Source organism: Coffea eugenioides, chromosome 6 (genome assembly GCF_003713205.1).
Source record: "Coffea eugenioides isolate CCC68of chromosome 6, Ceug_1.0, whole genome shotgun sequence".
Taxonomy (NCBI): Eukaryota; Viridiplantae; Streptophyta; class Magnoliopsida; order Gentianales; family Rubiaceae; genus Coffea; species Coffea eugenioides.
Genome location: NC_040040.1, coordinates 26362409 through 26378871, shown reverse-complemented (window position 1 = coordinate 26378871; position 16463 = coordinate 26362409). Strand labels below are relative to the sequence as shown.

General features: G+C 34.3%; 1 protein-coding gene across 1 annotated transcript; it reads right to left on the bottom strand.

Annotated features, from left to right (window-relative positions):
* Window positions 1–12418: 12418 nt before the first annotated feature.
* LOC113773978 lies at window positions 12419–16041 on the bottom strand. Its single transcript, XM_027318565.1, has 7 exons — window positions 15579–16041; window positions 15403–15462; window positions 14633–15232; window positions 14249–14572; window positions 14026–14099; window positions 13868–13943; window positions 12419–13752 (listed from the first exon to the last, which is right to left on the bottom strand). The coding sequence occupies exons 1-7, from the start codon at window positions 16039–16041 to the stop codon at window positions 12419–12421; spliced, it is 2931 nt and encodes a 976-aa protein (XP_027174366.1).
* Between the last annotated feature and the right edge of the window lie 422 nt (window positions 16042–16463).

Genomic DNA, 16463 nt, shown 5'->3' with positions numbered 1-16463 from the left:
TCTCGGTGCTTGCTGCTGTAATCGTTTCACTGCTGTCTTCTAATTGGCCAAGCATTTAAATCATAATCACCATTCTTGCGAGGACAGCCTAAGTTACTTCATTTGGAGGTACGAGTTCTTTTTCTTATAACTGCTATCATATTTTTTAGTGCTAGTGTTGTTGGCAGAACAAGATGAAACAGGTTTTGACATAACCTTTTTTCTACTCAATACTCTTGCATTTTTTTTTTTTTTTTTTTTGTATAACGATAACATTCCTATAACATAATCTATAAACATAAAGAGGCTCTGTAAGGGGCAGGGGCTAGCAGGTCTATAACAATAACATTCCTATAACATCCTATAACCTATGAGCAAAAAGAGCCCCTATAAGGGGTAGGAATTAGCAGGTATCTGACTAGATCAAGGAGCATAAAGAGGCTCTCTAAGGGGCAGGGGCGGAGCAGGGGTTAGCAAGTTTGTATAACCTATGAGCGTAAAGAAGTTCTATATGGGATAGGAGCTAGTAAGTATATTGATTTTACTAGATTAAAGAGATATTTTAACGCTTTTTTTAAATTTATTTTATTATAAATAAAATTTAAACTTTCAATCTACAGTTTAAAAAGAGATCGAGCTTTTTTCAATAGGCACTGAACCAAAATTCAGTGGTTCAAAACTCTTGCTTTTGCTAGTAGACACTTATTCCTTACTTTTCTTCTTCGTACAAGTTATGAACTAGGATAAGGACATATCATGTCACGATCATTCTGACAACTTTATTCTTTTCCTGCATTTTGACTGATGGCTTTATCTAACGAATTTTTAAGTCATTTTCAGCAAACAAAGTTGACTCAATTTCCTGATCCACTCATCTAATATGTCATCTTGATCAAGGATGTGATTTAAATCAATTGGCTCAGAAAAATCATTACTATCTTTTCTTTGTATCAAAATTTAACCTTAAATGGTAAACCTAGTAATTGGGTAGATTGGGCAGATTTTGAATCGATTGATATTAGATTTTTATTTAAATAAATTATACTCAACCCACTGAATTACAGATTGGATTAATGTTGGATTGGATCATATTAGGTCAACTAAAACCCACGTGACCCAATATATTATTTTATATATTTTGATACATAATACTCACACACACACATTTACACATACAAAATGATTTTTTCATACACGTAAACATATTTTCACATATTAAAACACTTTAACACATGCAAACACACACTTACTTCTTAAACTATTTGGATAGAAACCTAACCTAACTTGCATTTGATTTAGCGAGTGTCAAAATGAAAAGTGTCATATAATTTTGAAAACTTAAAGAACATCAAGTCAAAATTGCCAAAATTAACCATGGGTTTCTGAAATTATCCTTACATAATAAGTATTTGATAATTTAAATTTCAAGAACATTGGTTCATTTTAGTCCCAAAAATTGAATTTGATTCATTTGTGGCTTTCGGAATAAAACTTTGTAAAAAGAAAGTTAGAAGAAAACAAGTAGGGACATCACCAATTCTGAAATTTCGTCTAGATGTTCCTCATACCTAGAGGTACTATCGAGCCGAGTTGAACTTGAGTAGCACCATACTCGAGTTCGAGCTCGATCAGAATCAGTGCTACTCAAGCTAGAGCTCAAGTTCGAACGAGTAAATAAATTTGGACTCGAGCTCGACTCGATAAAATAAAATAAAACTCGAGCTTGACTCGTTTGAGCTCGAATAAGCTCGAGTAAATATTAAGCCCGAGACTCGAGCTCGACTTAATAAAATAAAATTAAACTTGAGCTCGACTCGTTTGAACTCGAGTAAGCTCGAGTAAATATCAAGTCCGATCTACTCGAGCTCGAGCTTTCAACTAAACCTATTAATTTTTTCTCAAAATATATAATATAAATATAATATGAAAACTCGAGCACTCGAGTATTTATTTTTGGAACTCGAACTTGACTCGTTGAATGTAATGAGTAGCTCGAGCTCGAGCTCGATCCAAGCTTTTAACCAAGCCGCTCGCAAGCTACTCGCGAGCGGCTTGACTTGATTGCACCCCTACTCATATCTAACCTCTAGCCAATGCAAATTCTGCGGTGGCAAGAAAGAGATCCTGCAGCCTTACTTTATACAATTACACAGACACATTAATTTATTTTGATCCCGCAATTTAAAGCTCCAATTCATAAGATAACAAAAAAGAGAAAGAAAAAAGATAAAGATTTTGCAACTATGATTTACAGAGGGATATGAAGTGATAGAGCTAATTAGTTGAAAATTCATGTCAAAGAAAAAGAAAAAAATAGAAAAAGACAACAGAAGACGCCTACAACAACTATACAAATATATCAACTTCTAACAGTTGACACTTTAGTTGACTCTAAATGATAGGAAAATATTCAGGAAATAAAAGACAATAGTTCATCGTCCCGAATTCTTTTCATTTTAATTTTATTTGATTAATTTGGGTCAATGGGTGCCCAACTAAAAATCCAACTCTCCCAAGAAATATTTGGATTTTTGCCACCCAACTGATCCAACTCAACCTTCAAAATAAGTGGGTAGGTTGGACAGATTCTTGGTTTTAGATTTAGTTTCCAACATTACTAAATAGCATATTGTAATGTACAAATACTAATTTGTGTAAGTTTTTAAATGTCAACAGGTTTGAAGCTTTATATGTATCATAGACCATGCATTCCAATTCCTCTCACATCTAGATGATGTACAAGTTCCACTCATAATTTAAATTGCACTTTTTCTTAGATTAGGAGTTTCTTCATTGTAAATGTTCCACCATCCAGCTATTAAAACAATCATGCAAAAAGCTAGTAATTATATTGAGTAAATAATAATTGTCCTTAAAAAAATTAATAATGAAATATATAATTTAAGGAACAAAATTATAATTATGGACTTGGTAAAGATATGAATGCTGCTTTAATTCCAAGTGCACTTTCAAACTCTTCAATTTCATTGACAGATGTGCTTAATTTTTGATAAATAGGATATATTTATTAATAAGATTGCTGGAAATCGTCCAGTGCGATTTGCTTGACAAAATCAGGAGAGGCATTCCATAAAGATGTGCTTACTTAATCATAAAGTTAAACTATATTAACAATTTAAAAGATATAAATAAAGTCATGCAAAAAACCAAGATTATCTGTTTTACCTCGTTCATTGCTTTTGCACTTGTAAATCAACTTCAAGCTTTTTAATACCTCTTTGAACTTCAATCTGTCAAATGCACAATTGTAAGAATATTAAAGTGCTGGATTAAGGAAATAGGTTAGACCAATGACATACAAAATGATCAAGTAAGGAATTTTTCATGCGAAGATCGTTTAAAACAAAATTATGTACTACTTCTAATATTGAAGAGACTTAGCTATTTCATGCAAGTCTCAATGTAGCTGCTTATACCATCTAACATGAACGATGTCCCAATACTTTTACCACTCTTTCACTGTGTGTTCTATTGCCATTCTAACTGGGTAGACTAGGTTTGTTATCCTAATTGATAACTTATGACATTTTCATCAATGGCTCCATTACTACATATACCTGCCAGATCTTTTTTCAAAACCCTTCTGATAAAGTCAAGTTAGACACTTTTGCAGCTTCCCCTTTTTGTTTAGAATGGTTGTTATACTCCTTCCATTCATTTGCAGTGCACATTCTTTTTAATTCAGGAGAATGGTGAAAAAGACTTTCCATTGTAATGAACCAATAGCTAATACTGCTATATCGGGTCACAATAACTCCCTTTTATTTGTATATGTCTTTCTGAGATTTACCACTCTTTGACTATTATATATGAAGCTGGTAATTCTCTGGTATCCTTTATTGAAATCAACTAACTAATGTTTTTTAGTATCAAATTAATACAATGTGCAGCATATGGTGAGCAGAGCTAATGACTCCTCCTTTTCATCAGCTCCTCCCCGACTGCTTTCATATTAGAATCACTATTAGTGATGATTTGTACAATATTTTGTTCTCCAATTTCATTCACAACATGATCCATCAAGGAAAAAACAAAGTTTGCATTCTTCTTCTTGTTTGTACAGTTGATAGAGCTATGATATATCATGTTCCTATCGCAGTATAGCATGAAACCAATAATTAGTTGTTTTGTTTTGAGTACTCCAGCTATCAAACGTATGATTTTGTACACTATGTTTTCTATTTGGGTAAAATACAGTAAAACACCTAATTATTGGGGGGTTTTTGAACGATGAGGGAATTTTATGTGCAATAGAAAAACTACAGAAGTTTTTAATGTATTTTATCCTTTCTATTTTTTTTTTTGTTAAACTAATGTATTGTTCAACTTCACCATTTCCACATTCAAGTGTTCACCCTCCAATTTGTTTACTTATTGGTCCTTTAATTCCAGTCCCATCTCGACTCTTGCAATTGTATCAATCACAACTGAGTTAGTATAAGTTTATTTGCAACTGGTTAATGAATTGCTATGATTGTTTATATTTGTACTATTAATAGTTACTGTTTTCTATGAAAAAGAATTATTATACTAACCTGCACTGGCTGACGGATGAGTAGACAGAATACTAATTAAGCAAAGTCGTTGCTCATCCTAATACTTAACATTTTGCATAAACTATAGCCACTGGAGGTAAGGATATAGGATAGCTATATATAGTTGATCGATAAGGAAGGAAAGAACAGCTTATATACAGTGATTTTTGAGACTTTAGCTATGTAAGCTTATTTTCATTGTAGCTTCTTATACTTTGTAATAGGTTAGATCTTGGGATTTGTAGTAATGGAATTATATTTTCCTTTAGTTGTGAAGATGAAATATTGGATTTGTTTGAAATTTAGTTTGATGATGTGATGAACTTTTGCTCTATTTTACCTTCGACGCCTTGCGCTTTTTTGGAGTATTCACTAGCCATGGTGGTGTTATATCCCGGGTATACAATGTGACATCTCATATTCTATGTAAAATAATATTTTATTAAATTTTCTATATTTATTATAAAATGTAAAATTAATTGTCATACAATATAATTTCTATAAATGTATTTTTTTTTATTTCATGCACACACATTGAGTGTGCATTAATCACTAGTCATTGATGAAGACTCAAACTTATGTTAACTTCTCATTTAAAATTACAAATTTATATTATCTTCACTTCCAAGGTTCAAAATTTCAATACTTAGATTCAAAAATATCTTACATTTTTCCATACACTCGTCCTCATATATACCGTTTTGGTGATGTATTTTTGAATATTGCACTTTTGTTTCTTATGTAGTACCTATTGCTGATTCATTATTTCCTCATATTTTCTAGTAGGCCGAAAAGAGAAAATTGGAAGCACATCTACACGGAATTGGATGGAAGCACAAACATGCAAAAAATCAGTATTTGTTGGGAGAATATAAATAAAAACTGTCTTCCACAAATTTCTTCAATATTTTTTTAACGCCTATCAAATTATATGTAGCTGATGATTATTATTTTTGTATCATTCTAAATCTCTCGTATCGCGGGTTTTCAACTAGTAAAAGAATAAGATTTTTCTTTTCGACTTTGTGAGCAAATAAATTGCATTAATTCAAATCAGCTGCTACAAACAGAGATAACATATTCACGGGGAAAACTAGGATAAATTACTTATAACCTCCCGTGGTTTTATATAATGGCATATGATCTCTATGATTTCAAAATAGCAACATAACCCTTCATAGTTTTATGCAAAGTGAAAATGGATAGAATGCACAATCAGTTACAGTGTTTATACCAAATGCAAATGTGCTCTAAAAGCGTCTGTGATAAAATTTTAATCTCCATGTAATTCCCTTATAGTTTGTATAAATATCCACTTTACCTTCATAGGATTTTTGTATTTATCCACGTAATTCCTCTATGTTTTTATACAAGGTAGCTAATATGTTAATTGATTTAGCATTTAAGTAAGGGTACTATTGATATTTCAATTCACAACATTATATAGGATTTTTTCCATCAAGTTTCCACTTTGTATAAAATTATAGGGGAATGAAATAGACATTTTGAAATGTTAGGAATGTCATGTGGCAATAGACAGAGGTTACATGCAAGTTACCCGGAAAACTATCCTATACGAAGTACAAGCGTTCAATGAAGAGCTTTCCTAGCCATAAGATGGGCTGGAATTTAAACAAAAAATCTTTTAATGGGAAAGAAAGTAAAGATGAAGCATTTTAAAGATAAATGGCATCGAGTAAAGCACAATTGCAATATGCTTAAACACATGAACATACTTCGACATGCAAATAAACTACTTCCTATGATCTTATCATGTAATCGAAGTTCCAAGCAACTCCCTTAACAATCAATTTCAAGCAGATTATATCATCACTTGCAAGCAGAAATGGTGCTCCAACAAAGCAAGCCGTAATCTTCAAATCCTTCCTCTTTTACTACTGTCTTTCGAATTCTGAAGCCTGCTAGGTGCACAACGCTTGATCCCTTTATAACTTCCCCAAGGCTGGACAAGACTTGCAAAGCAACAATACGCGCATGTCATCCTTGATTGTTGATTCTAGAGGACTAACTTTCAATGTCTTAACTGATTTCTTGGTAGTGCATTACCAGGGTTCGACGACTCGGCCGAGTCATAACCGGAACAGTCCCTATCGTTTCGATACCGATATCCGAAACGTCGATTATACCATATTCGATTTGAATCGCTTTGAATCAGTCGATATTTTTCGAGTTAGAACCGTGTAGAAAGATATCAGCCAAATTCTCGGATTCGACTCGGATTTTCTCCGATTTCCCATGCTTTCTTGTTTTCTTTTTCAGCCACAAAGACAAGATTTAGGGGAAAGGGAAGATAAGGGGAGAAACATACCGTCAATTTCTGGGTGCCTTTTGCAGAGAGGGAATATCTTCAGATTAGCAGAGAGGGAGAAAACAGAGAGAAAGGAAAAGGGAAAAGAAAGAACGAGGGTCACAATTTATTTGGAGAAGCGAGTTCTTTTGGCCACCATTGGTTATTTGGAGAAGCGAGTTCTTTCTTCATCGTCCGGCTGTGAAGGAAGGAGAGGAGAAAAACAGAGGGTGACGGCAGAGGGAAGGAGACAAACAGAGGGAAAGGGAAAGCAAAAGAAAGAATGAAGGTGACGGCTGGCTAATCTAGAGCTGAAGCTTCAATTTCTTCGTCATTTGTACTGGGCGAAGGGGTCTTCAATCTGGCTGTGAAAGGGAAATTACCAAGCTAAGGGACGGCTAAATCTGAGAGGAAATTGAAAAGGGTGAAAGGGAAATTGAGAAGAAAAACGAAGAAAGGGACGGCTAAATCTCAGAGGAACAACACTAGTGAAGTCAGATTGCTACTTTGATAGTTTGATTCCCAATCTCACTCGGAGGAATCGAGAGCATCTCAATTCTTTGGCAGTAAGTTTATACGGAGATGTTTCAGCATATGAAAGGAGCCTAATGACAGAGCTTTGAGAGAGCGGCACCCATTTAATAATCCCAAAGACACCAGGCTCCCACTTTGCCAGGTTTCACTCTCTAATTCCACATTGCGGCAATTGTCACATGTTTGGTGGAGAAGCTGGGCTTTTGTACCAGACCCAGAGACAGGGAAAAAAATAGAAGGAAAAATTAGAAGCACTTAAATTTCAAGTTTGGCCCAAGTTCAAGTCCGCATCTTCTTTTAAAATAACTTATCAATTTTAATTTTTTTAATTTAGTATTCAGATATGATATTTAAATATTTGTAAATTTATGTAATGCATTTTGACAATTTTTACATATTATTAAGTATATGATTAATTTGTATTAGTAGTCTCTTATCTAAATTTTAGTTAGAAAATATATAGTGATTATTTGGATACATTTTAATGATCATAAATATAATTTATTTATTTTCATGTATCTCAATTATGTTGGTTAAAATGATTTTAGGTAAATTAATTAGAAAAAGGCAATTTTGATAATTTTAGGTAATAAATAGTGTAGACACCAAATTTTTGGTGTTTTATTATTTATTTATTTATTTACTATTCGTTTTTATTTGTTCTATTTTTAATTGTCACATTTAGTTTATTTACTTTTAGTTTTAGTCATTTTAGCCATTTTAGCTAGAATTTCTCAAAGGAAAAAGAAAAGTGTTCCAAAAAAATATGTTTTATGTCTTTTAAAATCAATCTTTTTAGCATCTTACTTATTTTTGTTAAGTTATTTTGAAAAAAAAAAAAAAAAAAAGGGGCGTCGTGACATGCAAGCTGCGTATTTGCGCAGCTTGCAAGAAAGGGCTCGGGCAGCCCTTTGGCTGCAATTTTTAGAGGAAGAGGGCTGGTGTTTCCAGGTGGCCAGACACCTGGCTAATAGAGGAAGCTTCTATGCAAGGTGTAGGGATTGAAATGAAAAGAAAAAGAAGCAGCAAAGGGAGGCCGTAGGATGAAGGGTTGGGAGAAGGTGTTTTGCATTTGAGGGTAGCCGCAAGGGGAGAAAGGGGCAGAGTTCCAGCAGTTACGGGCATCAGAAAACAGAAACGAGAGAGAGAGAGTGAACGGCTGGAAAAAACAGAGAGCAATAGACAGAGACAAAGGAGCTAGGCTAGTGAGGGCTGGACAGAAATCAGAGGGTTTTTGGTTGACGGCTGCAATCTGAGAGGAAGGAAGAGAGTAGGAGAGCCGTGGGATGAAGGGTTTAGTGGAAGGGTTGCATTTTGAGAGTAGCCGCAAGGAGAGCTGGGGGGTGAGAAACAACAGGGATAGAGCAAGTTTGACGGCTAGAAAAACGAAAAAGAAAGAGAGGTAGGCGGATAGAGAGCTGGGTTTGGGTTGAGAGTAAGAAAAGAAGGATGGAGAGAAAGAAGGAGTTTTTCTGGTTTTGGGAAGAAAGGCTTCGGGCAAGGGTGAAGCAAAGAGAGAAACAAGAGAAGCCGTGAGCTGGGAAAAGAAAAGCTGCAGAATTTTAGAAAAAGGCTGGCTTTCAGCCGACTTTGAACGTGAACACCTCTTCCATCTGAGATGCTTTTAAGAAAATTTCAGGATCTGCTCAAGCTACAAAGTGAAAGGAACGATTTTTATTCAAAAATCTTGAAGAAAAAACAACTGCAAGATCACCGAATCTGTCCGTGAAAGAGCTGCCCTGACCCTGCCGCACCAGTTTCGACTTCGAACGAGAGCGCAGCAGAAACTCTTGCTTCGGTCCCAGCAATTCAGGTGATCGTTTTTGCTTCTCCCTTTCTTGTTTTAACGCTGTATTCATGAGAACCCAAGTCCAAAAGGCACGAATCTTGTGATATTTCATTTGGCTCTTTGACTTTTATCATGGTTGCTGTCTTAATGTCTCGTTGTTTGTTGTTTTGTGGGGTTGGCGAGATTCTGATTGTTAAGTTTTAGCAATAAGAGGCGTAAGTCTCAAATTCTGCTGGTTTGGGGGCTTGACAGACTTGTTGTAGGCTGAATGATCGATGATTTATTAGTGGAGGTGTTTACTGATAAATGAAATCCAGAAATTTGTGAATGTTGCAATACGTACCTTCAGATTTTCTTCTTGTGCATGATCTGGATTGTATGATCCTGGAAAATGCATTGCAGTTTGCTGAACCAGAAACTCACGGCCTTGTCTTATTGCTTTCTTCCATTTTTGGTTCCAAGTTTTGCTGATTTTATTAGACAATAATTCCAGCATGTTCCTTCTTGCATGAATGTGTTTGATTTGAATAAAGAATTGGCATGAACATGGTTACAAGGAAAGAAATTTGCTGAAGTTATAAAATGTTGCAGCAGTTTATTCATTTGAATTCATTGCAGAAAATTCTGTTTCTACGTAGCTTGCATGAAATAATTCTGAAAATTGCACTGTGCCCCCCTAAGTCTCTCTTTGTTCCACTAGGACCCAATCAATTAAATAATTTCATCAATTTGGTCCTTGGTAATTTTAATTTGTGCAACTTCATTGTTTTGTTTTGCTTCAATTAACTACCATGCTTTGTCAATTGCATTTAAATCATGACTTTAAAGGCTTTATGACCAAGTGAGCTTGTGTTTGCCTATTTTCTTTAATTTTCCCAAATAAATTGGTACCTTGACCATTTCTTTTATTTTGGAGGATAAATAAGTGATTTCACTTCATTGGGGCCCAATTACAAGGGAGGTAACCTCTATCTCCTTGATTTTCATTTCTCCTATGTGATCCAACGTGCTAAGTGTGAATTGCATGTCTACGTTGCTTTCCTTGCCTTTCTTTAATTCCTTTCATTTATTTCATTTACTTTTGCCTTTTATTTAAGTATTTCATTATGGGGTATGTGTACACCTCTTGGCTTGTAATAGATAGGGCTTGGATGAGCATTCGATAAAGACCTGTTGAAGACATGTGCCTAGCTAGCAAATGTAATAGTTAGGGCTTCAATTGCTTTATGTGTCTTGCATGCTTAGTTGCTATGTGTTAATTTGCTTTATTAGGTTCTTGCATCTAGTCAAGCATGCTAATTGTTATGTGCTATGTGTTTATGGGTGTTTGGCATGTCTAATCGCTTTCCATAGCCATGAATGAATGTGATGGATGAATGTACGTCACCACACTAGTCCAATGCTAGTTGTGGCTCATTATTTCATTAGGAATTCACAGAAAGGGCTAGTCCAACGCTAGACCCAATAGGCCATCCCCTTTTGTTAGTGCATATTTGCATGTTCACTACATGTCATGCATTTTTCTTAGTTTTGTCATTGGCATGCTCCTCGAACCCCTTTTTCCCCTCATTTTTAGGTTTTGCATCTCATACTAGTTATAGGGCTCATTTGCTTGAGAGTCTCCTTTCGATAAGGGAAACGAGCGAGTGTGGCTACTCGATAGCCTTAGCACGCTAGTTTTGCCTTCTAATCAAAGGGAAGATTAAGTCACAAAGTTAGGACTCCCCGTTCCCGTCTTGATGCATTCCTATAGGATTCATGCATTCTATTCATTCACTATCACATACACTTACTTTATATTCTAACCTTTTTTTCACATTCTCACTTCACACTACTTTCTACATTCTCTCTTCACACATGCACCTTATGGCATTTTTCACCTTATTATTCTTTAACTTACTTTACCTTGCAAAGACATTTGCACACCTCCACTTATATCTTATTACTTTTATCATTTTTCTCACTTCACACAAACTCACACTTTCACATGGCATGCATTCCACTCATTTTACGTCCTTTAGGATTACGTGTGACCTCTCCAAAGGATCATTATTGGGCTTCACAATTAATGTGATTGGCACCACTCAACCTTTGAAGAGAAATTTCCACCATGTCCCCCTAGGTCTAGGTTTTTGCATTCATATAGACATATCCAACACGCGATACATACCTTGGGTAGAAAAATTAGGAAAAATTGGTTTAAGTCACACAACTAGCCTTGGTTAGGTCGAAGGGGTGCCTTGGATTTTTATCCTTGCCTTCCCCTTCGTCAAATGTGACCCCCGATCCCTCTTTTTGGTTACGTAGACCCAAAAGTTCTTTAAAAGGGTTTATTTACTTTTTTTATTCAAAAACAAAAAACCATTTTTTGGGTGACTTGGTACACCCTAACCCTATACCAAGTGGCGACTCCATTTTTGATACAAAAAACCCTTTTTGAACTTTATATGGCCAAACCGTCGCATTATCAAGTCCCATGGCCTTTTACTTTTCATTTACACACGTTCACATTCCATTACACCACTCACATCTCACACCACACACACACCACACTCATCATATCAAAAAGTGGGGCGCGACAGTTTTGATAATTTTAGGTAATAAATAGTAGGTATTTAGTAAATTTAATTTAATAATTGTGTTTTTAATGGTATTTTCTATTTTTAGCAATTTTTCAGATTTTTTGGAAATTTTTATATACTATAATATGTGTATCACCCGATATTTAACCGATATACCGCGACGGATGTGGAACAACCGAGACCGCGACGCGGCCGCGATCCGCGACGGCGAACCATGTGCAGTCATGGTTCAAAGTCGTGGTCGCGGCTCGGAACGTTCCACATCGGTCTCGGCATATCGGTCACGGTCTTAGTGAGACGCAAATTTTAAAGCATTTAATATTCTAAAAACTGTTAATAATATAAAAAAAAGTATGCTAAACAAAAATAATAAAAAATAACAAAAGAAAATTTGTAAAATGTACTATTTTTATACATATTACACACGATAAGTACTTTTAATTATTTAAAACAATGGCATCACAAATAAAATCAAAATAACATAGACCACAATTTTAAAACTAATAATTGCAAAAGTAATATCAACCATTAACAATACAAACTAAAGATTTATTTATAGCATAAAGTTGGAATATTTTGATCAATCTCCTGCCAAAAATAAAAAGAAATCATATTAGATAAAAGGTAAATATGTAAAAAGATATACTAGTACTTTATATTTTCGTACCTGTTAATACCAAGTAGAATGACGATGTGGTTCAAAATCATCCTGATTGGTCGATGAATGGTAAAACAGATGTGGAAGTGGCATAGGACCTTGAGTAGGTAGTGTAAACGAGTTATCTGGTGTATTTACTGGATGTGAGGATTGACTAGATGTTCCATAATCATTGGACGGAAGAACTTCTGGATTGGAGATGATTTGTTGATGGTAGTATCCAAACCCTCGATAGTTAACACTATCGCTGGTACCATATGATGCAGTAGAATCATGACCATAAAATCCAATGTTATTGGAATCAAAAGAAGAACCATCATGAGACTTATCTATTTCTTTTTCATAGTATCCACTACCATGAATGCTAGTAGACCTTTCAACCTGTCCAGGTCTGTCAAATGGCCGATATCCACTGTAATAGTCAGGAGTGATTCCATATGATTGGTCATAGCCATATCCCAATTGACTAGTACTACGGTTTTGATTAGATTCATGCTCATAAGTTGAGTATATACCCAAATTTTGCATCTGATCATTGACTCCTCTATATCTTTGTGACCCTGAATGGTGAGAGAAAGTATCCTCACTTGAAAATTGAGTTAAATCATTGAGGAATTGACGTTGTGCTTCTATACCAGGACGATAGCCATGATCAGTATCTTGAGTGGCATAATAATTATCTTGTCCTTGAGCCCATGACATACCTCCTGCTTGTTGGCTATCTCGATTGTAACCACTATGCCTGGAAGAATTGTTCCCTCCATCTCCATTGTCACCATTGTCATCATCATCATTACTGCTGTCACTTTTATTTGAAGATGACGGAACAGTCTGCTTACTGGTTTGTTTAGTCTTACTTTTTTGTTTCCTACTTGAGGATGCAGCAAGACCTTTCTTATTTCTTTTGGTAATATATTGGGACAATGTATCACCAAAACCATCGTTGTCATGTTCTTGATATTCACTACTTTCTGATTCAGTTTGATGAATGCCCTTATCCAACCAATCCAGATTATCTTCAGGCAATGTGGGTTGTTCATTTTCTCTTATCCAATCATCCAATATATCATCTTGGTGAAAAATGTGATTCAAGTCAATTGGGTTGTAGAAATCATCAGTATCTCTTTGATGCATCAAATTTTTCACCTTCAATCGCATATTGTAATGCACAAAAACTAATTTATGCAATTTTTTAACTGCCAAACGGTTGCGTAGTTTTGTATGAATTAATGACCATGTACTCCAATTTCGCTCACAACCAGAGGATGTGCAGGTTTGACTCAATATTTTCACTGCAATATTCCTTAAATTTGGCGCATCTTCACCGTAGTTAAGCCACCATTCAGCTAAACAAACAAAGTAATAATAACATTCATTTATTATTATTATTTTAATATTATAAAAATATTAACTTCATTTATATGATTTGGATGTTTATGTAAGTATGAATTAAGTTGAAACCTGGTAAAGATTTTGGTAATGCTCTTGCTGCAATAGCACTTCCAAAGCCTCCCTTTTTGTCTGCAAAAATTTTGATCTACAAAAATAATGTATACACAAGTGTTAAAATTTTAAAATTTGTTGATTAATATAAATAAATAAAATAATCAAAAGAATACCTCATTTATTGAATCAACTTGTGCATCTAAATTTGGCTCCAACTTTGCAATGACGTTTTTTAACCCTCTTCGAACTTCATCCAGATTAAACTCACAAGTTCCAGAATATTGAAGGATCGGGTTCAAAAAATATGCTAAATACAATAAAATAACAAAATTAGAAAATAAATAAATAAATAAATAAATATTACATATTTAAATTGGATGTAATATTTTAAATTACCTGCCGCATGTAAATCCCGATGAAGTTGATTGTACCATCTATTATCAATCACTTCCCAAATTGTTTTCCAAGATTTCACCGACTTTTGAATAGCCATTTTTGCTCTATCCATTGCCTCATAAATAATTGGCAATGTTGGCTTATTATCTTGATCAATAGTTTTTAAAACTTTGACCAGAGGCTCCATTATTGCACACACATTTCTAACTTTTTTCCAAAACTTCTCTGACAATATCAACTCAGCTACTTTAATAGCTTCTGCTTTTCTCTTGGTAGTGTTATTAAACTCTGCCCATTCATCTGAGGTGCACATTCTTTTTAGTTCTGTTCAATGCCGAAGAAGACTTTCCATAGAAATGAATTCAGTTGCAAATCTAGTGATACCTGGACGTAGCAGTTCCCTTTTTTTTGTATATGTCTTCATTAGATTCACTACTTTATCACTGTTATATATGAAACTTGTTATCTTCTTCCCTTGAGCAATAGTTTCTTTTACATTATCCATTTTGCCAATATCCTCCAACATCAAATCTATACAATGCGCAGCGCAAGGTGACCAGAAAAGATTTTTTCTTTTTTTCATCAACAGTTGTCCAGCAGCTTTCATACTAGATTCACTATCTGTCACAACTTGCACAACATTTTTTTTCCCCACAACCTCTACTACCTCATCCATTAACTTGAAAATATATTCAGCAGTTTTCTTAATATTGGTACAATCAACTGAACTATGGTATATCATGTGCCTATCACAGTATACCATAAAATTTATTATTGGATGTTTTGTACGAGTGCTCCACCCATCACACATAAGTGTACAACCAAAAGTTGAAAATTTATCATAAATATCTCCAAGATATTTCTCAAGCTCTTCAAATTCTTCATCTAAATATTCATTTCCAATTTGATAAGCTGAAGGGCCTTTAATACCAGAACCAGCTTTGGCAATTTCATCAATCATCGATTGATAATAAGGATTGTCAGCTGCATGAAATGGTATAGCATTGAAATGAAAAAACTTTGAAACTGCCTTACCAACTCTTTTTATATTTTCCTTCGCAAACATTGATTTGACTGATTTTTGTTTCGAAGAAACATATGTGAGTCAATTCCTCTGCTTGTCATTTCATCTGCTTGTCTGACACTGAAATTACGTGACAATCCTCTTTTATTTTCAGAAGTCGTTGGGTTTGAAGTGCCAACACCCATATTCCCTAAAATTCACAATATTTAACAAATAAAAAATGAATGACTAAATTGCAACTTTATGTAATTATATTTAATAAAATAGTATCAAATTTGTTATAATATTTTAGTTTACAAATCATACCTGACATAAACATAGAAGGTCGACTCCCAGATACCGAATGCCTTCGTTGTTCGTCTAAAAATTGCAAGTATTGGCTCTCTCTAATTGCTTGCTTCATTTGTTTTTTTTCCAACGCCATTCGACTTTCTTCATCAATTTCAAAAAAGACTTCGTCCTCCTCGTCGCCAACCATGTTGAAATTACCATGCATACTTTCTTGTTGGAAAGAATTCAATATTTCTTCTTTTTTCTGTTTTATTGTAGCTCTTTGAATCTTACCAATCTTTAGATGCATTTTCATTAAATCTCTAACTTCACTTGAGGCCCTTGGACAAGGCTCAACTTGTCCTATGACATGACCGACATGTTCTTTCAACCTTGTAATGCCACCATGCATTATTTTTCCACAATAATTGCATCTCACAATTTTTCTATTCCCTCCCACGGGTTTACCATGTTCCCAACCAATATCCTTGCTTGTCATTGTAACTATTACACATATCAATATAAATGGTTAATACATCATAAAATAATTAAAGATATATGAAAAAAAATACAACAAGCAGTTTCTAACATTTTATAATTATAATAATTTATTTCTATTATATTAGTAAGTTAAACATCTAATCTATAATGTAAACCTGCAACAATGATCATTTTTTCATTTATTATAAGAACTTCGGCATTTTGTTTGTTGATGGGTGATTAACTTAAACATATAATTTAGCTCTCCATCTTCCTATAGTTTTTAGTTCATGATCATGATCACCAGGATGATTATGTATTATAATAAGTTGGAAGATAATACTAAATGTCCCTCTCTATTAGCACAAAAATATACACGTACAGTGGAAGCAATTCTCATATCTCTCCAATTTCTTTGTTAACCATCGTCATATATATATA